The sequence below is a fragment of the Drosophila albomicans genome, chromosome 2L (assembly GCF_009650485.2).
Source record: "Drosophila albomicans strain 15112-1751.03 chromosome 2L, ASM965048v2, whole genome shotgun sequence".
NCBI lineage: Eukaryota > Metazoa > Arthropoda > Insecta > Diptera > Drosophilidae > Drosophila > Drosophila albomicans.
Window position 1 is genome coordinate 22,239,491 of NC_047628.2, and position 24,441 is coordinate 22,263,931.

At 42.2% G+C, this 24,441-nt stretch overlaps 2 protein-coding genes across 3 annotated transcripts; one reads left to right on the top strand and one right to left on the bottom strand.

The window, feature by feature from the left end:
• Positions 1-9,036: 9,036 nt before the first annotated feature.
• On the bottom strand, positions 9,037-12,571 carry LOC117565476 (protein sister of odd and bowel). The gene is made up of 2 exons (XM_034244583.2): positions 10,150-12,571; positions 9,037-9,810 (listed from the first exon to the last, which is right to left on the bottom strand). Exons 1-2 carry the CDS (start codon positions 11,640-11,642, stop codon positions 9,375-9,377), a joined length of 1,929 nt encoding a protein of 642 aa, XP_034100474.1. The 5' UTR covers positions 11,643-12,571; the 3' UTR covers positions 9,037-9,374.
• A 3,134-nt stretch (positions 12,572-15,705) lies between these two features.
• On the top strand, positions 15,706-16,602 carry LOC117564452 (uncharacterized). Of its 2 annotated transcripts, none has more exons than XM_034243232.2 (2): positions 15,706-15,798; positions 15,858-16,602. In XM_034243232.2, the coding sequence occupies exon 2, from the start codon at positions 15,874-15,876 to the stop codon at positions 16,450-16,452; it is 579 nt and encodes a 192-aa protein (XP_034099123.1). In that variant the 5' UTR covers positions 15,706-15,798; positions 15,858-15,873; the 3' UTR covers positions 16,453-16,602. The 2 variants fall into 2 exon arrangements, with proteins under 2 accessions (XP_034099123.1, XP_034099124.1); XM_034243233.2 differs by having other exon boundaries at positions 15,727-15,798; positions 15,861-16,602.
• Positions 16,603-24,441: the final 7,839 nt, after the last annotated feature.

The following is a 24,441-nucleotide window of genomic DNA, read 5'->3' on the forward strand; positions in this document are numbered from 1 at the left end:
CTGTGCGATTCAAAAAGAAGAAAAAAAAACTCCTTTAGCTTAAATATTTTTCCTGCTTTTCATCGTTTGACGGTCACCTTCAATAATTTGATCTTCACTTGATCATTCGGAAAGCTACTTAAGTTAAATCACTTGAATCACTTGTGATAAATAAAGTGAATCTCGAGGACGTTCGTTCGTGCTTGATTTGTTGTTGATTTGACTGCATGATTAAAATTCATTGGCCATTCGAAGCAATTTTTGGAACATTAAGTTCGGTTGGCCGAGACAAGCCATAAATAAATAAATAAATAAAATAGTATCTAATATTTAATGCCAACTAACGGCAACATCTTCATAACTCAAACGGGTCGCAACTTGAATCAATTCAAAGTCAGATGAAGATAGAAAATAAACTCAAATCAAGCTCATCGCACCTACAAGTCGCAGTTATAATGTATACTTAATAAATTTATCGTTGTTCTGCTTATTGTTATTGCTATTGTTGCTGTCACTATCGTTGTTGTTGTTGTTGTTGTTGCTGTGCTGCTAAACAAACAGAGCTGAGAACAAAGCAGAGAACAATATTTTGGTTGGTCGTAAATATTCTTTATAAATATCACTACGGATGAGAGCCAGAGCTACCTCCTCAGCAGTCTCAGCAGCCGTAGCAGCAGCAGCTTGCCGCTTGTCTTGTCTAACGATAAATTACAGTTAGAGCTTGTACCTACCGTATACGCTCGCTCCGCTCCGTCTGTGTCTGAAGACCCCAAAAAAAAAGCTATCACTCTGCTCTAGAGGAGACAGATGCAGATGGCGGCGGGAAGCGAATCTCGAAAACTTAACCACGTCGCCGAGCATTTTTAAGGTGTGACCAAAACGCGAACGAAACTCGTAATTTTTTAAATTAGCATTTTTTTCTCGTGTTGTTGCTGTTGCTTCTTCTTCTTCTTCAGCTGCTGCTTTAAGCAGAGAGCAGACAACAGATCGGTTTTTATTTAAACGTGGAGCGCGCGCGTTGTCATAAAACCAAATTTACAAATTGTCCCCCCAAAAGGCCCCAGCAAAAGCGCTGAAGACAAAGAATCAACTCAACTCATATGAAGCTCGCACGAATATCGACTGCCAGCGACGACATAGACATCATCAGCATCATCAGGTTGCGATGAAGTCGGAGACGATGGAGCAGCAGCGACTGTGTTGCACTCTTTGGGTTGCAATAAACTCATCAATAAATTGCCGTCTGTTTCTTATATTGCGGTTCTCGCTTTGGCATCAACACTAACCACATCACCAGTGGAACACACTTTGTGCCACCACCAACGCACTTGATGATGTGTCTCCATTTGGCTGCTGCTTCTTCATCTTCCATCTTCCATCTTCATCTTCATCTTCTTCCATTTCCATTTGCATCTTTGGGTTCGTTTTCGGGTGGTCGATAGTGATGCCAATGACGATGGCGATGGCGATGGCTTTCTTCTCTTCGCTTCTCTTTCTCCCGAGATGTCTTCCAGTGTCGCGTGGCTCAGTGACTGTGGTTAAGTGGATTTGTGTGTTTTGGTGGTGCGAGAAAAATGTTTATTGTTTCAACATTGTTATCAGGCTTAAGTAAACACACAGCACCCAAGACAGCCACACTCTGTGGTCTTCACTGTGGTCAATTTTTGATTTCTAATTTGTTTACATACAAAAAAGACTTCAGGAAAAAAAACGAGGCAACAAAATTATTATGCTAGTTGCTTATTTATGGCCAGTCCCCTGATTCCCTCCCTGAGCAACCGGAAGAACCCTCCATACACACACACATTAGTGATTATTCTTTTCCACACTTCTTTTTGTCTTTTATTTTTTGTCTTTTTTTTTTAGCGGTATCTCTGCTTATCGCCAAAGAATTTCGATTCTTTCATTTTGTTTTCCCTCTTGAATTTTGTATGAATTTGCTCAGAATTTATTAGTACAAAGAAGATGTGTGTTTGCATCATCAATCAGTGAGGACAAACCGAGAATCTTCCACTCTTCGTGTACCTTATAGAGGCAGCTTACTAAATACAGCATATTTCACGCTTCGCGCCTAACAAATTAATTATGTTTCCACACTTTGCTTTGGTTTTGTTTTCTATAGGTAGCTTCATGGCATAAACTTGAAATGAATAGTCACTTCTTAAGATAGTTTTCCTTTAACTGTTTAAGATAAAAACTTAAATAATTTGCCTTAATTCCTTAACATTTCATAATATTTATGCAATATTTATTTATACATAATCTTCAAAGGGAATAAAAACAATTTTTTAAATTTGAATTATATAAAATAATTGTTATATTTTTTAACTACACCTGAGATCAATTTAAGCACTACATCCATTACGAAAACAATCTACTTTTATTCATTCAGTACTTCTCTTGGAAAGACCTTTTCACTGACCCCTTAAATCATTCCCAAGAACTCTCTTCATTCAAAAAAATATCTCTGCTCTAGCAGCTTCCATCGCTCAACTCTGACAGCTTCCATTCGCTAAGGTTTTTTTTTTCTCATCGAAATCACTTAGGCAACTCTTTCTTTTTGGCTGTGACACATCACAGGCTCATTTGTCAGTTCGAATACGCTTCTCAATGCCCCATTCTCCGTTTTCCATTCTCCTTCCCTTTCTCCATTCAGCATTCTTCAGTGAATACTCTATTCCTGTTGCTGTGTCATAACTAAGCTGACAGTTGTGACATTGTGGCGCTCGATTTATGCTTAATTAGGTTGAGCTATGTCAACGATTACGACACCTAATGACCAGATACAGATGCAGATACATATACAGATATAGATAGAACTACATTGAGCTCAAATCAAACGCTCACAAAACGCAGCTAAGCCGATGCAGACGAGCGATAAGCCGAGGGCAGACACTTCGATGCCGATTCCGACCCCATCTCCAGTTGTCAGTTCCTTAAAACCCAGCAGATGCACTCAACAAAATGCCAAAGAGTGTGGCTGGACTTTGAGGTGGCGGATGATTCCATTTTTATGTTTTTTTTGTCGACTCAATTACTGTTATGTAAGCCCATTGGGTGCGAAGATCAGCGATGCATATAACCAGCAAGCGAACAATACAACACAATACAAGAGGATAAATATATCCGCCACCCGGTCGTCCGGTACCACGGCGCTACCAACCAGAGCTACCAGGCTGCCTCTGCCGCTGCCGTTGACAGTTAACGGGCCCTTTAAGTGCCCAGGACATAGACATATATTTCACGCTTATCAGCATTTCGGTCGAACCTTCCACAAAAAACGGGTCACAAATTGCTCTCGTCTCTGTTGTCTCTGCTCTGCTCAACAGTCTCGTTGTTGTTCTTGTTTATTAGCTTAATAATTTGTGCCCAGTTCCACAGGCATCCCATACCTACATATATCATCATATCATTTATAGTGACCTCTCTGGGGGTTGTTACATTGGCAGTGTGGTAGGCGTGGCATGGTGTAGATTACACAAGGCGAAACAGTTGCTGCTAATGGGCCAGCGCTGCAGGGGTGAAGACTATCACTCTACTCTTCTTCCCTGTCACACTCATTCACTCATTTCCAGCCACCCTGCAACTCGTAACTCGTAACTGTCTAGTCTAGGGGGTTGCTTGCCCTGTTTTTGTTTTTGTAAATGGCAACCATGCTGTGATAATTAAATAAACATTGGGGCGGGCTGAGCACGTTAAATGTTTGAAGTTCGTTTTGATTGCCGTTTATCGTTTATCGTTAATCGCTTATCGCATATCACGTCTCGCCGCCAGGGGCAACGTCAGTTATTCTCTGTGTTGTAGGCGTTGACAGTGCTGAACACAAAAAAAAATCACAATACAGCACACATATTTTTGCATATCTCAAATAGAAATCTAACGTCAGAACTTCTAACTTTAAAGCGGAAAAATACGCTGAGATTTTTTGCCCAGCAGCACAATATATTTTAAACGCGCAAATAAGCAGAAAATTATTTAAAGAGTTGGGAAATTTGAGTTTATTTACCCCATAGTGTAAAGCAGATATCTCTGTGAATTTCAATCGTTCCCTTGAGTAAGACTTCAATCTGAAACAATCTTTTGCTTATCAACTTCAAAAGTTTTCCGAAAAGCGGAAAGAATGCCAGGGCTATCTTTCACATCCTTTTTGAGCAATAAATACCTTGCCCAATAGTTCAGCTTGTAAACATGGAGAAAAGAAAGCAACCCGCTCTTAGCTGCACTGCTCTACTCGGTCGTATTGTGTATGTAAATAGTGAAAGAGAGATGGTTCTACTAATGGCCCATTAATCACTTGTCTAAATATGCGCCTAGCACCAAAGAACCAGACCGACCAATTCACATGGAAAACGCACAAAAATCCCACACATTGCTAATCCTTAAACACACACAGTTTACTATTAAAACAAAAAAAAAACGAAGAAAATATTTCTTAAATGTCACAACCGTCAGAAAGAGAGCAATAGAGACTTTGAGAGCGAGAGAGAGAGAGAGAACAATGCGAGAACTAAACGGAAATTTACAACAGCAAAAAAAAAAAAGAGTCGAGCTGACGAGCTATTACAACACCTTCGAGCCAGAGAGACAGACGCTAAACTCTATATTTGACGACAAATACAATATATACGTACATATATACTTACTTATTATGGTGGGGAGCAGCGGGGCGATATCCGTGCAAAGCAATCTTGTCACTATATTATGACGTTAATGACAAATTGACGGCAAAATGCCTTTGATGTGTGTGTTGTTTGATTGTTTTTCGGTTCTAATCATGCCGACTGCCGCCGAGGTAGTTCAGGGGTATAGAGCTGGAGCTGGGAGTACCCACCACAACCCACTCTACCCTCCCTAGTGCTTGCAGCAGTACTCGGAATACTCCGGAGTACTCTGAGTGTACTGGGAGGTTGTTTGCAAATGATTTCGTTTTAATTTAACCGCATTGCGTTCCCGTCAATTAGCTATAGCCTCAGCTCAACGCGCCTTATCAGAGCACCCAAAAGTCATATAACCCAGCACACACACATCCATACATTTAGACATATATGTAGATGGGATATACCTCTCTCGAGGTATGAGTGTGATAAGCTGGTATGCTATCTGCTAGCTGGAGCATGGTTAGTTCTCTACTCTGTTTGATGATTGTGTGTAGTACACAACTCGTTGCGGCGACTGCTCCGTGCTACGTGCCGCGAACTTGTCAAACAAGCCCTGGACAAATACTGAGAAGACAGCCAGAGTCAGTCACAGAGACAGTGTATCCAAAACTGCAGAGCTCATTGCCTGTCAATTATATTGTAGTACTTCTCTCTGTCTATATATTGTACATACATACATACTCTACTATACTATATATGCAGGCGTTCATGTATATATAACACTTCTCACATTTGTCGCATTTGTTTGCATTTGCGCCCCGAGTGTCATAAAATGAATGCGACCCAACGACCGAGTCGGCTGCATCAAGGCGCAAAAACACAGTTGTAGGGTATATATTTTTAGGGGTATCCACACTTACTTCTCTTTCACATATATATAGATGTCGACTTCAGTCTTACCCCTTTCCTTAGCCCCAGAGCTTTACCGTCGGCAAAACGTGCACCATCCAATAAAATCTAATTACCTCTTGAAGGGAACCGGATAACGTGTGCGGTACCGTCGGCAATGGGTCGTCTATCTATTCACTTGCACGATTTTCGGCAGCTTTTCTTCTGCTGTCGACACCATTTCCCAGTTGCCATAAAACCCTCTGCCAGTTCCAGAAATTGTGCTTCCCATTCTTTATGGTCGTTTGCATATACTTAAAGCTTGGAAGGCAGAGGACAAGTTGTCTAAGGGGCAATAGTTAAGGGTATTGTAATTCTATAGATCAGCAAAGGTAGAGCTGTAGCTGATAGATGGAGAATATGTAAAACTTCCTTTTGGAAAATAAGGTGGACAATTTCGAAGACAATGTGGAGCGTCATACGCTACTTTATAAATAACTTACTTACTTAAATACGAATCAGATGAAATAGAGTTAAATCATAATAGTTGAAAAATGTTTGAAAACTGTTTAAAAACTTTCAAAGTATCCTTTTTTCAATTGCTATGATTTAACTCTATCTCATCTAATTTGTCCCACATATTAGAATTTTTTTGTCACCTTTCTGCTTATATTGATTGATTTTAAATTACATTATACTACTCTTTTATGGTCCACATATTTTTTAAAAACTTTCATAGACCTCTTTGATCTGCACAACAATTATGAAAACGTGGGCGCAGTTTAAAAAGATTTTAAAGCGTCAGTGCATAAACCTTTGTGAGCCGTTTAAGTTAATTATGCTTTAGCTTAACCATCGTTAGATGGTTGAAAGAATCCGATAACCCCAATAGATCCATCGTAAAATCCGTTGTGTAGAAAGCACTATTGTCTGCCACATTTGCTGCAGAGTTTTTTCTACCAGATTCTTTTCAGTTTTAGTGGCCAAGACTCACTAGTGTCATCGTTTGAGGTCTCGTTGCCCTCTGTTTCCCCTCCCTTCTGGGGCAACTATGGGTTTTTGTGTGTGTGTGCCTCCAATATATAAAAACGTTTACGATACGACACCTAATTAGGCACAAGAACGCCGCATAATTTACGTTTCGTCAAACGTTGGCGCAGTAACTCGTCAAAGTCGTAGATGGAGGAAGGCTTTGGCTTTAGTTTGACTTTGGTTTGGACTTGGTCGAAGAACATACCTTACCATGCGTACGTACATCAGCGCTGTGCAAACATGGATTCGTTCCCTATTGAGTTGCCGTCGAAATTTGATGGGTTGACGGGGGGTTTGGTGGGGCCTGCTCCTCCCCCGTTCGCTGCCACAGACACAGACACATATACATCAAATCATAAAGCAAATGGTGCCGACAACTAACTGGCCAGACAGCCAGGCCAGGACAGACGGACGTGTAGTCAACGTCATGACATTTACATTCACCCAAAACAAAACTAAACGAAACCAAACCAAACCAAAGACAACAACAACGAGCAGAACGTTCCGCTTTTTGCGTTGGTTCCGGGAAACGCAACAAAATTTCACAAGCACAACGAAAATATTTTCAACTCTTGCGAGCAACTTCAAAGAAACGAAACCCAAACGAGCTGAGAAGAGAAGTAAAGTGGGGAATAGAAGGGGGAGAGAAACAAAAAAAAGCTATGAGGTGCCACGCCTCGACACTAGACAACAACAATGTTGTTGTTGCAGATCGAACTGTTGTTGCTGCTGGGTGTTGCTATTGCTGTGGCGTGTTGTTAGTGTTGCTGGTTAGCTGATGGGCTTATTAGAGTTAGAGTCAGTCAACGAAGGAGTCCGAGTAGAGCAGAGCAGAGCAGCGTGTACTCTGTGGCGTCCAACGACGGGACGACCTGACATTGTCAATGGGGCGTTGCGGAAACCTCAAAGCGAATTTAGTGCGCTCTGTCGGTCTTAGTCGCAGTCGTCTTCGTCGTCGGTTGGGGCTTTATGACGACAATGCGTTTGCTGTCATAATTATTAGTCAAACACAAACAATGAATTTCATAATTTTCCCATCAATATACACTACGGGCCCCAGCTCGGACTCGGACTCATGTTTAAACATCCGCTCGCCCGCACGCGCCGCCAGACTCCGAAGACCAGAGACCTGGTTGTTACCAAGCGAAGCTGGAGCGGAATGGGGTCTTCCTCTCATTCGCTTGGACGCTCTATGTGGAAATGAAGCCGTCGCGCATAAAGTGTGAAATTGCCGGCAATTCGCAGAGACGCTGCTTCAAACTGTAACCAAGACAAGAAAGATGAAGAGAGAAAAAATGGGGGAAAAAAGAAGAAGGCACTGTGGAAAAGAGCATCATCAACTGTGTATAGTTGCCGAGTAGTCAGTCGTTCATCTGTCTGTTCCGTCTGTCCTGTGCCTGCGTCTTGGCTCTTTGGCTAATGGCTCCAAAACGTTGTCGGTTGTCGTCGTTGTCGTTGTCGGCGTCGCTGGTGCTGCGGAACATGTCTCGTTCCACGCTTGTTCCATTGAATAGAACAATATCCGCGTAAATATTTGCAGAGAGCATCCAGGGTAGGGCTGTGCTCGGATCGGTTAAGACCGACCTCTCGTACCTGGTCAAGAGCTGTAGCCGTAATTGTTGTTTGATCGTTGTAATTGGTTTGGTTTGGTTTGGTTTTGCTTTTGCTTTGGTTGTGACTGTGGCGCAGGAAATGCAACAAACGTGGCGGCTTCACATTGATCCGTTTAACGATTGACAAACGCAAAAGCGAGACGGCAAATACCCATAGAAAGTGATGGCCATATGCCCCAAAAGAGGGCCGCAACGATTTTCAGCTGTGCAACACGCGCGGTATTTTTGCTTTTGAACCTGCGCCGCATCTTTATGTAGTCGACAATAAAAATTGTTAACTTTGTAGTTGCAGCTGCACCAAAGAATTTAACTGCCACAGACTGAAGCTGCGCTTGGGAATTCTACTACGGTTAAAATCGTGTTGGGTGGGCGGACTACAAACGAACGATCTGCAATGTATTGATAGCGCCTGCTCGATGGGTTTGTCATTGGCTTGTAATACAATATTTGGCTAGGCGATAACGAGAAACATAGTCTGAGTACGCGGTGGGAAAAGTACGCAACGAGTAGTCGCATTGTCTATGGTCGCTTGTCGTTTGTCTCATGTCTCTGGCTTGTCAAAGGCTTGTTTGGGGTCGGGTAACACCTTAATGGTACATTAATTGCCCTTGTTGGCACTTGAGCGATAAACATCGCTACAAATATTTGATTTTTAGTTTTTTCAACAAGTGTGTAAATAGTGTAACAACTCTACACAACTCTCAACGAGTGAGTGAGTGAGTGAGCGAGCGAGGAGACCTTGTGCCACAGGAAGCAGTTCGTAACTTGAACCATTCCAACCACACAACCATTTAGTTCAAAAGAACTGTGAAATTAATTGGCTAGTCTACATGGCATTTAGACGCATATCTATGCCAGAGATTTATGGCAAACGATTCCATAGAATTCTGTCAAATAAAAACACAGTTTTGTTTTATTTTGCTCTTCGATTAAACTATTATCATTTATTCAATACACTTAGTATACTAATATATTTTATTTATGATAAAAGTCCACAATTCACTTATCAAGATAAAGTCAAACTTTCGCACTTAGAGATAGATGTATATCAAATATCCAATAAATTACCAGCTACAAAATATCATTAGCTTAACTATAGTTTGAACTTAGTCTAGATTAAATGCTGTAAGCTGTAAGCAACTTAAGGGCAACGAGTAGAGTTCTTGTGTATGTGTGTTTTTGTGTATGTGTGTGGAGGGATTCGATACGAGATTTAGGATTTAGGCATTATCATTTCCATTTCCATTATTTGAGAGATATTTACTCAATCGCTGACCGCAACCAAGTCTCGCGTGGTCGCTGTTGTTGTTGAGCTCGCTGTTCCATTCGCATTGGGCAATACCATCGATAGACCCAACGGATCGGAACTGGCGCCATTGCTGCCACTGCCAAATAGATCGCCTAGAGTACCGCCAACTCCGCCCGCGGCATTGAGATTATGCGTTAGACTGTGACGTCGGAGATCGCAGTTGCGGCGAAACACTTTGCCACATGAGGCACAATTGTACGGCTTAATGTCTGTGTGCGTGAGTAGATGCGTCTTTAGGTTCGAACGCTGATTGAATGAGCGATTGCATACAGGACACTTGTGTGGCGACTCCTCCATGTGCAGAATCTTGTGCACAGCCAGTGTGCGTGATTGGCAGAAACCTTTGCCGCACTCGGCGCACTTGAATGGCTTCTCCTTGGAGTGAATGTATCTGGGGAAAACAAGCAATAGACAAAACAGTTGTAAGGTGAGACAGTGTTGAGAAAATTGATTAGGTTCTTAATGATAATTTACTTATCGTTTGGATTTTTCATTAGCACAATTTCATTTGTTTTTCTCTTGTACAATTAAATAACTAACTTTGTGAGGGTATTTTTGCGATGTAGAGGAATTAGTTGGTATTCAAATTAAATCTGAGATTATTTAACTCCCTTGGGACGAGCTTATTATGTTTTTTTTTAAGTATTTCTTAATTTAAATCATTCTACATCTAAAAGAGACTTGGACAGTAAGATTCTAAGTCTAAATTTAAGAAAAGTCTTGGCTCTACCTGTGATCTCTCAGATGATCCTGACGCCTGAACGCTTTGCCACAGATGTCACAGGAGTAGGGACGCTCATCCGTGTGTGTCCGTTCGTGAATGAGCAGATTGTAGGACTTGGTGAACTGGCGATTGCAGAACTTGCAAATGAACTGCTTCTTGGAGCGTTGAGCAGCCGCCGCCGCTGCAGCTGTCGTGCTATTGGCCGCCTCCTCTCCTGCTGCAGCAGCCATGACATTGAGTTTGTCCTGGTACATCGTGGCCTGAAGCGAGTGGAGTGAGGTGTCCGCTTCGCTGGCGTTGAAGCTCGACGGATTGAAGATGAAACTGCCATAGCTGCTGTCCAGATCACCGGCTTCAAACGACAAGGCATCCTCGCCGTCCAGCAATGGCAAATCACACTCGGCAGCCAACTCGGCAGCGGTTGCACAATCCAAGGCAGCCTGTTGATTGGCTGCAGCGGCAGCGGCGGCAGCAGCGGCTGCAACTGCAGCGCTCACAGTGCCAATTGATGGCAGCGGCGGAATGCACTTCGAAGTGTTGGCAGATGAGCTATTGTTGCTATTGTTGTTGCTCAAGTTGTTGTTGTTGCTGTTGCCGCTTGCGTTGTTGTTGTTGTTGCTCAAGTTGTTATTGCTGCTGCTGCTCGAGTTATTGTTGTTGTTGTTGCTGTTGTTTGGGGAGCTGGCAATAACAGTGGAGATGCTGGAGGCACTAGAAGAGCAGCTGGACTTGAGCTCAATGCTGGCAATGTCAATGAGCGTTGGCAAGTTGGTGTTGTTCTCGACATCGCTATTGTTATTGCTGCTGCTGCTGCAAGTGCTGTTGCTATTGCTGGCATTGTTGCTGCTGGTATTATTGTTGTTATTGGTGGCGCTGTTGCTAAATCGAAATACATCCGATTTGCCGGTGAGTCGCTGCAATGCCAAATACGATTCAAGTGCCTGCAAATTGAGTGCTGCTGCTGCGGCCGAGTTAGCTGGCAACAATGCCGCCTGCTGCAGGCTGCTTACCATGGTGCCTTGTAATGAGAGCACCACAGCAGCAGCCGCTGCTAGATCATTGGTGGCTGCAGCCGCTGTTGCTGTTGCCGCTGCCATTGCGGCTGCACTTGATTTTGTTGTCGCTGTTGATGTGACGTTAGTTGCTGCTTTGTTGCCTTGTTGTGGTGTCTCCGTCTTGTTGTGATTGGTGTTTTTTAATTGCTGCTCTAGCTGCGAACTTGTTGTTGTCATTATTGCGGCTGTAACACTTTGTGGTTGCTTGTTGCTGCTGCTGTTGGTGCTTGTTAAAGCCACTTCTAATTCTTGTGACGCCTCTTTTGCTGTTGCAGCTGCTGATGTGACTGCTGCGGTTTTAGTTGTTGTTGCTGGTATTGTTGTTGTTGTCGTTGCTGGTGCTGTAGCTTTAGCTGTTGCTGGCGTGTTGCGCATAGTGTTGTTGTTGCTGTTTTGCTTGCCAGCTGCAGCAGCGGCAGTCAATTGCTTCGCTGCGTCGTCCATAAAAAGCCCAATACACTGATCCACGCACACACAGCAGGATATCGATGCTCAGATGCTTGGCCCGTGGGCACAAAAGATGCAACACTGCCTCCCGTTGCTGTTGTTGTTGTTGCTGTTGTCAGTGTTGTTGTGTGAGCTTGTTGTTGTTGTTGGTTGCTGCCTTTAGTTTTATTGTTTGGCGCACCTACGCAGGTTGAGTGCGCGCCTCTCTTGTGGCTCGCTGGCTGGCTTGTTGGTTGGTTTGTTGGTCGGTTCGTGGCTGCCTTTTTGGCTTTTGACTTTGCACATGAATATTAAAAACCACACGCCATCATAAATCACGCCTTAGTCACGCTTTCAAAAGTCATAAAAATCGAATTTGACGTTACCCCAAACAGACCAACAAACAACAACAACAATACAAACAAACAAACAACAACAACAAGATTAACCAATTGGCAGCACTTCCAATACGTCCAGTGCCCAGTTCCAGCAAGTTCCAGTCGATCAAATGACGTAGCACACGCGCACAGCTTTCAAAAAATATAACTTCCAATAACACACATACAGATGCACACACACACACACAAATTCACCAAATTATCGTGGGCGTTATTGTCAACTCGAAAAGAACTTTGCACAGTTTGCTTATTATTATTTTAATTCTTAAATCTTGTTTGTTTATCTTTAGGGTTATGTAGCGAGTATATATTGTTTCCGTTTTGATCATTTATGCACTTCCGTAAATAAATAAAAAACTACATTGATTAGCCTGTTGGATTGCAAGTGGTGCTGATATGGCTGGTGGTGGTTTGCTGCTGCGGCTGCTGTTGCTGTGGCTACCTTCTGCGATCAGCCGTCGTGCCGTGTGCGCTGCACAATATTGGTAAAAGATCACGGAATAACTAAAAGTCCATTGCTCTGCGAGCGGTGCGCGGACCTGGACCTGCGCTCACTTGTTGTCCACGACGCACGCACTCACTCACTCATTCACTCATGCTCACTCACGCTTACACTCTCTCTCTCTCGCTCTTGTTCTCTCTCCGCCTCGTTTGGCTCTCACTAACACGAAGATCGCGGGAGTGATCGCTGAGAGCTCACGACAACAGAGACAGAGAGAGAGAAAGAGCGAGAGTGAGCGGGAGAGCGACGCGTGTGAGAGCGTGGTGCTCAGGTGCTCGAAGGTGCAAACGAAACACGTTTGGTTTTTGTGTTTGTATGTGTGCTAAGTGGTGCCATCTCTCACCCGCATACACGCAAAGGCAGAGAGCACGATCAGACACAAACACACACACACACTAAGGCAGCAATTGGCAACCGGTTATTGGCGCTCGCAGTTGTTGTTAATATGGCAAACGCTTAGTTTTGAGTGGGTGTTCTTTCACAATTGCTGTAGAAGTAATCGCTGTTGTTGTTGATGTTGTTGTGGCGCTCATAATTTGCCATTACTTGTTTGATTATTTACTTACGTTTCACATTTTTCCCTGCACTTCTCCTTCTTCTTTATGAGTTTCACTTTTCCCCCAATTTCTCCTCGCCCCTGCTTTCTGTAATTGGCAGCAATTATGCTTAGTTCCTATGCCCAAATCAGGCTCTTTCTTTCTTTTTTTTTTAACTTGCAAGTTCTAGCCAATTCTCTGATAGCCTTGAGCGATAGTTGTTGTTGTTGTTGTGCTTGGTTTGTGTGCACTTGACTTGATCGTTGTATCGCTGACGGAGCAGATGCATTGGCAATGCAATTATATAATTACACATTTAACAGTTATAATCGCTTATCGATTTGTGTCAAATATTAACGTAAATGAGATTCTGTATGGATGAGTTAATAAAAGAGGGGAATCTTCTTTAAAATTAAACGGTAATCGATTAGAATTATTTAAAAGTTACTCTAATAGTTTTTATTCATTCATTAGATTATAACTCTTATGTTATAATTATTAGTATTGTATTTATTGAAACAGCTTTTAGACCTTATTGAGCGTTATCTTTTGAGTTTTAGGCCAAAGAGTGATTTTCCGTAATATAATATATAATCTCTAAAATTCCAAAATGTTTCTTTAATGATAATAATAATTCAGTGAAAATAATATTAATTGCATCTTAACTTATTTTTTTAAAAAGTTTCGGTCTCTCTTATAAACTCTATTTAGTTTCTCGCAGTGTATTTACCTGCTAGCTGATGCCCATTAAGAAGCGCGTTGATTTCTCAAGCCCCAAGCGCTACCCCCAACGAACTGACTATTTCTTCCTCAACCTCCTCCTTCCCGCTTGGTTCATTCGAATAGTTTAACTCGCACGCCATAGCAAAAAAAGCACACGCCCCACAGATTGCAGATGCAGATGCAGTTGCAGTTGTCGATGCAGATGCAGATGCAGTTAAAGCTGCAGTTGCACAATCCGAGTCACAGCTGCATAAAAATAAAGAGAAGAACGCCCCTAGAACACCAAACAGTGCCTCGAATCGGATTGGAACTCTCGCAAGTTTTCAACTGTCAATTATTCGTTTTAAGTATGCGAAATGCAGAAAAAAGATTCAGTTTCTCGGATCGCGTACTCAGATGATACTCAGGCAACAGTCCAAACACACACAGTGGTTGCATTCGCTTGCATTTTAATGCGCTAAACGGCGCAAGTAAATGACCAATAATCATGGGAGCTGCCTGCTCCGGCTGCCGGTTGGTCAGACTCCTCAGTTTGCCTCAGACTCCAGACGCTGTTCGAGCTTGGAGGCTGCAATTTATTTTTGCATTAAATTGCAATTTGGCCAAGGATTTGAGGACTGTTGGCTGGGGCACAGTTTTCTGCCATTTATACAGATATTATCATGATTAATAATGCACAAACATGTCATACGCTCGTTTCGTGTGTGTTTGATTGGAGCGCATTAGGAGCGCGTCTCGTAATGATCGCGAAATCACCACAGACCCGAGACAACGACAGACCTGGTCCATCTTCCAGCATTATGTCCGTGCAGTCATCCCACGGTAGCAATTATGTCGCTTAGTGCGCCCAAACGTTCGCTTATGATGATCATTGCGGCGTCGGCGCCTTCAAAAGATTAGTGATCGTCGTCTGCATTCCAAGGTAAACTCCATGGGTTTTTTTGTTGTTTTTCTATATTTCGTATTGACACAAGCTTCCTTTAAATGACTCCATGACTGCTTCCTCACTCGCTCTCTCTCTGTCTCTCTAGCTTGTCGTTTTATTTTGATAGTCGCAGCTTTTAAATGCGCGTTTCCTGTGCCGCTTCTCTGTCAGGGACACGATCGAAGCGTCGATCGGCTCAGGTCTCGTCTCTCAAGGCAAATGGTACATGATTTCAAATTTCAAGTACCAGTTTACATAAAGATCGCTTCGCTAGGTGCCCAAAACCAGTCGCCAATCGCCAACTCCAACTTCAACTGCAACTCCAACTTTGACTTCGACTCTGGTTCTGTCTCTGGGTACGAGTCTGAGTCTGAGTCTGAGCACGGGAATGCCTTGCAGCCTTACACCATCTGTCACAGGGCAAGGCGCGCATTCAGATCGGCAATAAGAATGCGCTAAACTTGATTCCTTAACGCTGTGCGCGCATGCGTGGGCTGGAATTACATGATCACGATCAGCGATAAAACTTGATGTTGTACATAGCGCACAACATGAACTTGGCAACGGGGGAGGCGAAAGGAGACATTGAGAGACGGTCTCTGATCAGAGCCACAGGAACAGGAATAAAGCAAATCAACAGCAACTGCAACAAAATCACAAACAGAAACAGGGACAAGGACAGGAGCAGAGTAGTGAGCCACAACACAACGCGAGCTTCATTCACTGACCAAAATGTCACATATTATGTCTGAAACTCTACCAGAAACTAACGGAACTGAGAAGAAATAGTGACTCCAGGAATGACAAAATAAATTTCAAAATAGTATTGAAATAAATTTGATTTCAGTCAATTATTTAGAAAAGTGTAATCTTTTAAATATTGAATTCAGTAATTCTTTCACCTCCAGGCAATAGTTCTACTTTGAAACAATTTGCAAGTTTAAATGAACTTCTGTTAGTTGTTGAATGCCAAATATTATTTTAATAGTAGGCGTTGGTTTCTTTTAAATCATGCGATTAAATGATTATTGTTCATTGTCAGCTACTACATATTCATTTTAAATCAGTTGCTGACAAGGAAAACAGATTGGTAAGGATGACAAAATAATAAATTCAGATTAACTTCTAATAGTCGAAATTATGAAACAGCAGTGTTGAATTTTTTATGGCCCCAATCAAACGGACAGCGCATAAAAATGTTCACAGGATTGAAGACCAGTCAGGAAAGAAGACCTTCAAGGGGCCAAAGATGTCGCAACTACCCCAACATGCTACAGATACTACGCAATCAGCTGTAATCCAGTTGAATACACTAGATAACGCACAGCAAATCAAGCGGTTCTCCAATCCAATGACGGCATGTGTGTCACAGCGAATATCGGCAGCCGAAATAGAGAAACCAATACCAGTAGAGCAACCTATATTGAATACTTACTCCAAGTCCTGTCAAACAACAAAGGTTGGCATTAAGACCAATGGTCCAGTGCGGTCGATGAGTTCCATGAAGGATGTCATGCAAAGGCGTCGTCGAATGTTGGATGAAAGTGATCGTGCCCGGTTAAAGAAGCTGAAAGATGTCATTAATGCCGATCCTCCACCAAGCTGGCACGATGCTACAATAATGTGGTTGGACGTGGATTTGCTGGAGAAGCGTATAGAAGCATATGAAAAAGAGCAGGCCAAGGAAGAGTTGCATAGGGCAGAGGAAATAGAAAATAAAACGGAATATGATGAAACTGAATAGGGAACTGAGATGAATCATCAGGAAAGATAAAATTGAACATTTTATTATAATTTATTATAATATTTATTGCCAAAGATTTTAACTGATCTACAAAGAAAATAATTGTGATTAATCTTAATCCTTAATATATTAGAACTCTTCCTAGCCAAATGTATTATATTCCATTGTTTTATAATACTAAGATTACAACATTGATTACCAATTGCTGTGAAGCCGTTTGTCGTGTCGAATTATTGATAGCTGTCGCTTAATTTGATTTTGATGTTCTGTTTGATTTTCCATGGCGTCTTCTCATCTTTGCCGATCACGCTTATAATCATAATGTTCAAAAATATTAATCTGCTTTGATTTCGAAGCGACACGAAGAGTCGAAGTGGCAATCGAAGTCCCATTCCCAGTACTTTTTTTGTTTTTTTTGAGGAAAGTAAAAGTCATAACACACATCTATGACAGCGATAAGATCGACACTGATCTTGGGCCAGGTTAGGCTCAGGATCGGATCGGGTCGGGTCGAGGCTATTGTTTGGCGTGACTTTTTATAGGTACAAGTAATTACCAGGGGCGTTTGCCGAGTTGCCACAGTTTCAAATGTGCTACAGTTCCCGGTAACAGCCGGCGTTGGCTATTTGCTGTTGCCGTGGCGGTGGCGGTGGCAGCAGCAGCAGCAACCGCTGTTCATTAGCCGCAGGCGTTGCCGCTGATTGGACCAACTAATCCCTATCCCAGTCAAGATTAGGCTGCCTGCCCTGGCTACGCTTCTTATTATTATTATTTTATTTTTATTTCTCATTCGTTTTTGTTTTTGTCAGTTCAGTTTTCTCGAGAAATAGGCGGTATGACAGTAGGATTTCTTGTGGCTGTGCGTGCCACAATTAGTGTGTATGGGGGAGCTGTGAGGCGAGGAGATCTCTTATCGATTTTCGTGTGCAACGCCAGACGAATTGACATATTCACTTGGTAATATGATCTATTGAAAAGACCTCGAGGCAAGCTGGCAAGCCGGCTGTTTTTTCAGTTTTGTTCAAGTCGTTCTTTTTATTTCATTTTGAAGGTTACATTTTATCTTGTGACAAACAATGGCGGAGAAATCATAATTACAATGGATTAGGAAATATTAATATGCCATATTGATCTTTCATCTTTTGCCGGTTCGATCGCACTTGAGATCTCTCAATGTTGCTGTTGTTGTGTTGTTGTTGTTGACGTTGTTCTTGAGGCTAACGAACAAACAACAAATGAGCTGGCGCATGGACAAAGATCTTGACTAAATAGAAATATTGACAAAGTGTTTGACCAGGAGATTGAGAAAGGGAAACAAACAGAGTATTTATTAAAAAGAGTGGGAAGGAGAAATAACTGAGCTGTACTTGAATGCTCGTAAGAAATATCCGAAGTACCGAAGAACTGGAAATATTAACTCTAATTTAATAATTCTCTATACTATTCCACAACATTCAATTTGAAAACAAGTAAATTTTAATAGCTTCGCATTTTATTGGTTAAATTTAAGTTTACTTTCCAAATACTTATTCCTACATTGTATAATACCAACTATTAAATCTATTGCCTCATTTTCCAAAACCAATTTCTTTAACTTATCTTTACAGTTAATTAATTTCATTTTCTTTTGTCTTTTCTTTCACAGCTCTATCAGTTAGAAAGCAAATACACAGCGACCATTTTTTGGGGTGAGTAAAATTGTAAGTTTAATTTGTGTTGCCAATTTTGAAACACTTTGGCCACGTCCGAAGTGATTAAGCATCAGTCGAAGTGCGCCCCGAAAACAGTGTGAATGTGTTGCATTTTTTGCTTTTCCCCCCTGCTCAAACATTCCGTAAATGATTTGCATGCCTACACCTCAACAACAACAACAGCAACAACAACGAAAGCAATAACAACGAGAAATTGAACTAAGGACAGAGCGAAATCAAATCGAAACCATCTGGCCAAAAGCGTCGTGGGAATCAGTTCAATATAATTTGCATGGGCAAATAAGTCGAGAGTGTGGTTCGGACTCCGAATCGACTTCAACTTGAAGTTCGGGTTTGACTCTCGATGTTGCCATTCAGCGGAGGATTGCGAATGTCAATTAATTGCAAACAAACGGAGTAAAAATTGTAATGAAACAACAACAGCAACAACAACAATGCAAATGGAAAATTGTTGCAATTTTCTCGCGCAGAAGTAGAAGGAAGTCGGATGACGACGACTGCCGAATTATTGACTGACGGACTGACTGCATGATGTGAGTGAAGCCCCCCTTGCAAGTTGCAACTGAAATGACTCGGCTGACTGACAGCCGAAGCGTTTCGTTGTGCATCGTTGAATCTTCGGAATGGGAATCACTCACCGATCGGGACATATGTCGGCTTGCAATCGGCAAACGGCAATCGGCAAACGGCATCGGAATCACATTTGGGCGAATGTAGCGCCATTCGTGGCCAATGGCCAACAGGCCCAAATGGCCAAATTGATGCACGCGATTTAACGTTTCTCTGATTGAGCTAATGACTGCTAGCGACTACGTGAGAAAGAAATAAATTTCAATTTCGCATTGGCATTGGGTCAACCATCAACTAGAGACAACAACAACAACAACAAGTCTCTCAAGTGGGCTGAGATAGCGTAATGTCAGGGTGTTGGCCTCAATGGCAATAAGAGGGCTACGTATAAGAGCTCAAAGTACAGAGAGTTTCCCCTCATAGTTGCTCTGATAAGCTTAGATCTCACAATGAAAATATAGTTGGAAGGGAAAGGCTTAATGGGGGAATGAAAAGACGAAAAGAGTTGAGTGCTAACAAGGGAGGGAGATCGACAGACAGTGTGAATTCAGGATCAATAATGAGAATTCATAGGTTACGATTATGGTTTGCTACCCTCAACGGAAGCTGCTCAGCAAACCATAATTATAAGCATGCAAGCAGAGAAAGATATGAAAATAAAGATACAGAAGTGAAGAGTGGGAATATAGTGATAAAAGATATAACATATTGTATTTTTTCATGTATACATTTTAAGTGTTTATTATTGACAAATGCATTTATTTTATACGTTTAGTGCAGTTTTAGTAATTTAAACTCTAAACTCCTTATAAGAACTTTTCACTACTTTAATCTACCCATGAAATTTGCTCCTTCATTTTTTTGTCTCTACTGTAAGCACGTCTCTCCCGCTTTTTTTTTTTGTTTTTTTTTTTTTTTGGGCAATTTGGCGTGCCGGATATTGTTATTGAGTGGACTACCAATCGGTAGACGACGGTAGATGGTGTGACCAAGATTGAAAGTGCAAATCCTTATTGTACTGGGGCCACCCCCTATGGTGCCTTATGATTATTCTATTGGCAACTCATTTCCTGCTGCCCATTCACTTTCAATTTCTCAGGGATGTTGCCGATCTTGAGCCAGAGAGTCAGCACAAAAGGCGCATACACAAATTAATATTATAGGACTGTCTGGAGACCTGAGTCTGTGGAGGCCTTTAATCATTTTTAGCTGCGCTCTGGTTTTATTTTATTTTTGCTAAAGTAGAGCACCGCAACAGCAGGAGGAGCTCACAGTCCACAATCTAAAGCTGTAAAGCGTGGCAAATATACGCTTAATTGGCTGTAGTTCAGCCACAGTTCGTGTTGGAGTTGGAGCTGGAGTCGAAGTCGGAGTCGGAGTTGTTGTAGTCTCCAGTGCAATAAAATGCAAATTAAACGGAGGAATGGAGGCTTGAGCACAGGCACAGGCACATTTATTTACTTAGAACCTCCTGCTGTGCTTCCGAATTAAGTTTAAGCCCGGAGGCTAAAAATGCAAAAATGAGTTTTACTAATTTCTTAACTTGCAGCCGCCAATGTCCGATGGCAACGTTGATGGACATGCCACAACAGCAAAAGGGTAACGGGTCAAAGGGGGGGGGGGGGGGGGGGGGAACTTTGGAAGGTGCAAGGCATGCTGGCTGCTGCTTCTTCAGCTCCTCTGGTTGCTCCTAACTGAATCTTAATTCTTGCTTAAATCGATTTTAAATGAGTTTCTTGTGGTTCGGCCCCATAATCAAAATGTAGCGTCGCATGCAAATCTGCTGCGCAAATTTCTACCGGTAGCGCACCGAAAAATATAAAAAAAAAAAGAAAAAAACGAAAGAGAAAACAACTCCTTGGTCACTCCCACCTGACTGCCGAAAAAACGCCCGAAGGACGTCGTCGACGACGACGACGACGAAGCGTCTTCGGCATGCGTTGAAAGTGGGGCGTGCGTCGTTTAGTATGCAAAGTGGCCCATGGGCCTGGTACCGCCTGGATACCGCTGCTTCTTACCTGCTGCCCAGGCAACAGCAGCTACCCTCTTAAAGAGAAAATGAGTTATGACTTGGACTCGGCCTCGACTCGGCTTCGGCTTCAGTTTCAGCTTCAGCTTCGACTTTGACTTCGACTCGTTTGCATATTTTAGGCCACCGTTTAATTAAAGGTTTCACAATTCTGAACATTTGAAACAGGGCACGAGCACGAGGGTCTGTCAAGAGCTCGCTCGCGACTCGCCCATAACACTTCACTCGCTGAAGAACTGTAGAAACTGTAAGAACTGGAGCTGATGCCTCCAGCTTTAAAGTGTATGCGAGTGTGAGTGAGAGTGTGTGTGTGCAACGGCGGCCTTTTGTGTGGCTCAAGAACCTGACAAGTCTCTTTGGGGCCGACTGTGAAGTAGGCGATCTGTTAACCTGGCCCTGTTATTTTAACGCACAGCACTCGATGCGTTCATATCGTATCGTATGGTATGGTATCGTGTGATATTTCAAATCAATAACCATAACTTTGGGGCCTCTAAATAACTCTATTGTGCGGCGCTCAAGTTTTCTCGGAACTGCATGGAAAATACTCGATCGATGCAACGATCGATCGATCGAAACCCTTGGATACCTTCTTCTTTTTTTTTGTTTTGGAAGTGCTGCGGGTGTCGTCATCATCAGCGGCAGCTATCAACTTGTTCTGGGTGGCTTCACAAATCTTAACCACTCTCTCCCACTACTCTACCCTCTCTCTCTCTCTCTCTCTCTCTCTCTCTCTCTCTATGTCTCGCACTTTGTTCTCTGTTCTGTAGAAAGCGGTCACTAGTTCTATCTATGGGCTATTAGTGCTGCTGCCTGTTGTGCATTTTATTGTCTTTCGTCTCATAATTTATATGCCGCGACACCTTCCAGAGCTGTAACTGAAACTGAACCTGTTTATCACACGCATTAGATCGCATCAAATATTTTTATTTTCAGCTGCAGCAGCTGCCAATGGCCAAGACGCCACAAAGATGCACCTTTTATAAGGCACGCAAACCCAGAGTGAGATAGAGAGAGAAGGAAGGGGAACTGCAACTTCGTTGAGCTCGAACAACGCCTTTTGTTCGCTCGCTCTATAAATTCAAGTGGATATCAATAATAAATTTCACTAATTTCTGTCATTCCACTCAAGTGCTACAAGTCCCCACAAGTCTCTCGCTCTAGCTCTACCTCTTACTGGCTTCTTTCCCTCCCTTGTCATTGTCCCTCACTCTCAACACACAGACTGTTTGGTCGTTGTTGTTGCTGCTGTTGCTGTTGCTGTTGCTGCTGCTGCCTGTAAGTCTGTGTGTTAATGTCTTGCTTTTAACCACTTCATTGTTCGGGCGTCAAAGGTTAAGAGTCTCGCATGTTGTTGTCCATGGCTGTCGCCATCGTCTGCAGCCACAGTCACAGCCACAGCCAGAGCAACAGCAATCGCCGCAGCAACAGCAGCCGCAGCAGCAGCGCCGTCAGCAACATGGGCAACCTCACCCTCACCCTCGCCCTCAGCACCCGCCCCTCAGCGGGCAGGCGAACCTCTTCGACAGATACATGGATACTTTTGCGCTTTTGTAGTTATTTTTCTTGATTTTTATTATATGGTTTTGTTTCCACTTTTGTTTGACTTTTTTCTTTTTGTTGCCCAAGCGAGCATTGTGAGTGCGTGTGTGTGTAAGATTGTTGTTGTTGTTATTTATCTTTGTATTATTTTCATTTTTATACACATCATTTGATTTCATTTCATTTCTCGACTGCTGCTGCCGTTGTCGTTGTCGTTGCCGTTGTCGATACTGTTGTTGCTCTTTGGGTTTTCTTAGTTATTGTTGTTATTCTTTAAAACGCCTCAAAACGCAATTGTTGAGCCATCCATTCAGTCTGAATTGTGTGTGTTTGTGTTACCATCTTTTGATGGCTTTACATGCTCTCAATGTCTGCTACAACAAAAAGCCATCGCTTGAGCTAAGGGCTGAGGGTTGCGCATAGGAAAGGGGTGAAAATGGTTGAAGATGAACACTTTGGGATAGGTCAGCAAAGTGCTTGATAAGAGCAAATATTCTGGGAAACCATTAGGCAGCCATTAGGGGATAGTTTCAAGATGAGAAATGAATGGTATTTCGGGGAAAAGAAAATAATAATTATGAAAATGTATAAATAAGCACAATTTTGTATGATAATGAAATTGATCTACTTTAGGTTAAAAAAAATAAAAAATATTAATATTAAAATGAATATAATATAATAGTAATATATAATAAATGGTATATCATTTATTAATAGTATTTTTAATTCAGAGTTGTAGTAAAAATATTTATAATAATATATAATATAATAACTAAAAGAACGGAGTGATAGCTACTAAGGCCATCGACTCTTTAGTTAAAGTAGTTGGGCTATTATATTTTAATAAGTCACTTTTAATTATACAATTATTTTACCCATCACTTCTTTATACAAAATTATTTTCCTTGAGTCACAGTAGCTGCCTTCAGGTGAGGGCGATTGCCACAATTCGGGCGCAATTAATTTGTTTTAAGCCGACAACAATGATAATAAGCAAATCATCTTCTATATGCTTTGCTCATCTTTGGGTAATATCGACTGTTGCCTGTCTGTCTAGCAAAGTTCAATTACAACAAGTGATTTGTAACTCAAAAGTAACCTGAAACCGAACCGAATCTTTCCCCTTACCTTAATTTGGCTGGCAAAATGACGAAACGTTTTTCCTTTTCGGTTTTCTTTCACTCTATAGTTTTTTCTTTCGATTTCTTGGATGGCATAAACAATGGATTATCTAACCACTTTACAAAGTGCGTGAAAATACGAGTACAAAGAGGCCAGGCACTTGTGTAGGAGTCGAGGAATCGCATCGAAGTCGAAGACTGTGTCAGCATTCTCATTGTCCCAATGATCATTGTTGGGCAGCTGGCTGATCACAATGCCAAACAATTAATGCTGCTTATTGTTGCAATCGCAGCGCTCTCAATAGATGGTTAGATACGAAGAGTATCTTTCTCTGTCTATGGCATTATGTGAAAGTATTTTTATTCTCCCGACACTCGACAGAAGTCAATTCTAATCGAATTGTTTTCTAAATAAACGCGCCAAAGGCAAACGATTCTACGGAATTGCCATAAATTGTGGGAATCTCTAGAAGGGCGAAATGGTTAGAAAGAGACAACTAAAGAGTGTGTGAGTGCGTGAGAGAGGGAGATGACTTGTCTGCTTTATAATGCCATAATAAACTGAAACTGCAGCAAAGTGAAAAATTACCTTAGCAAGTCTTAAGCGCAGCCACTAAAACGTTTAACTTTTAGCTTTCGAGACTAATGGCAAGCCAATTTGTATACGGTCTGAATACCGGCCAAAAGTATGAAGAGAAGAGGTGCAGCTTGTATCATCGGGGGTTAACTTTCATCAAAGAATTTTCGGCGTTTCGCATAGCCATAAACTTATTGTTGTTGATCCTCGATTTCGGGTTCGAGGTTCGGGGTTCGAGGTTCGGTACCAGTAATTTTCGGCATTGGGTAAGGTAGCTTCAACATCCATATCCACATCGACATCGACAGCCACCAAGTGCTGTTAAGTCTTGCATGTGAAACGTTTACGTGCTGGCATCCCTCACAGCTGTCGGTCACTCCACGAACACACAAGGATCAATCCTCCAACTTCTTCCTCTGCAAGTGAACTAAGCCTATG

Excerpts from the sequence above, each read along its gene's own strand:
- LOC117565476 (XM_034244583.2), bottom strand. The coding sequence starts at position 11,642 with ATGGACGACGCAGCGAAGCAATTGACTGCCGCTGCTGCAGCTGGCAAG. Across the intron at positions 9,811-10,149 it reads GATCATCTGAGAGATCACAG|ATACATTCACTCCAAGGAGA; the intron begins GTAGAGCCAAGA and ends TGTTTTCCCCAG.
- LOC117564452 (XM_034243232.2), top strand. The coding sequence starts at position 15,874 with ATGGCCCCAATCAAACGGACAGCGCATAAAAATGTTCACAGGATTGAA.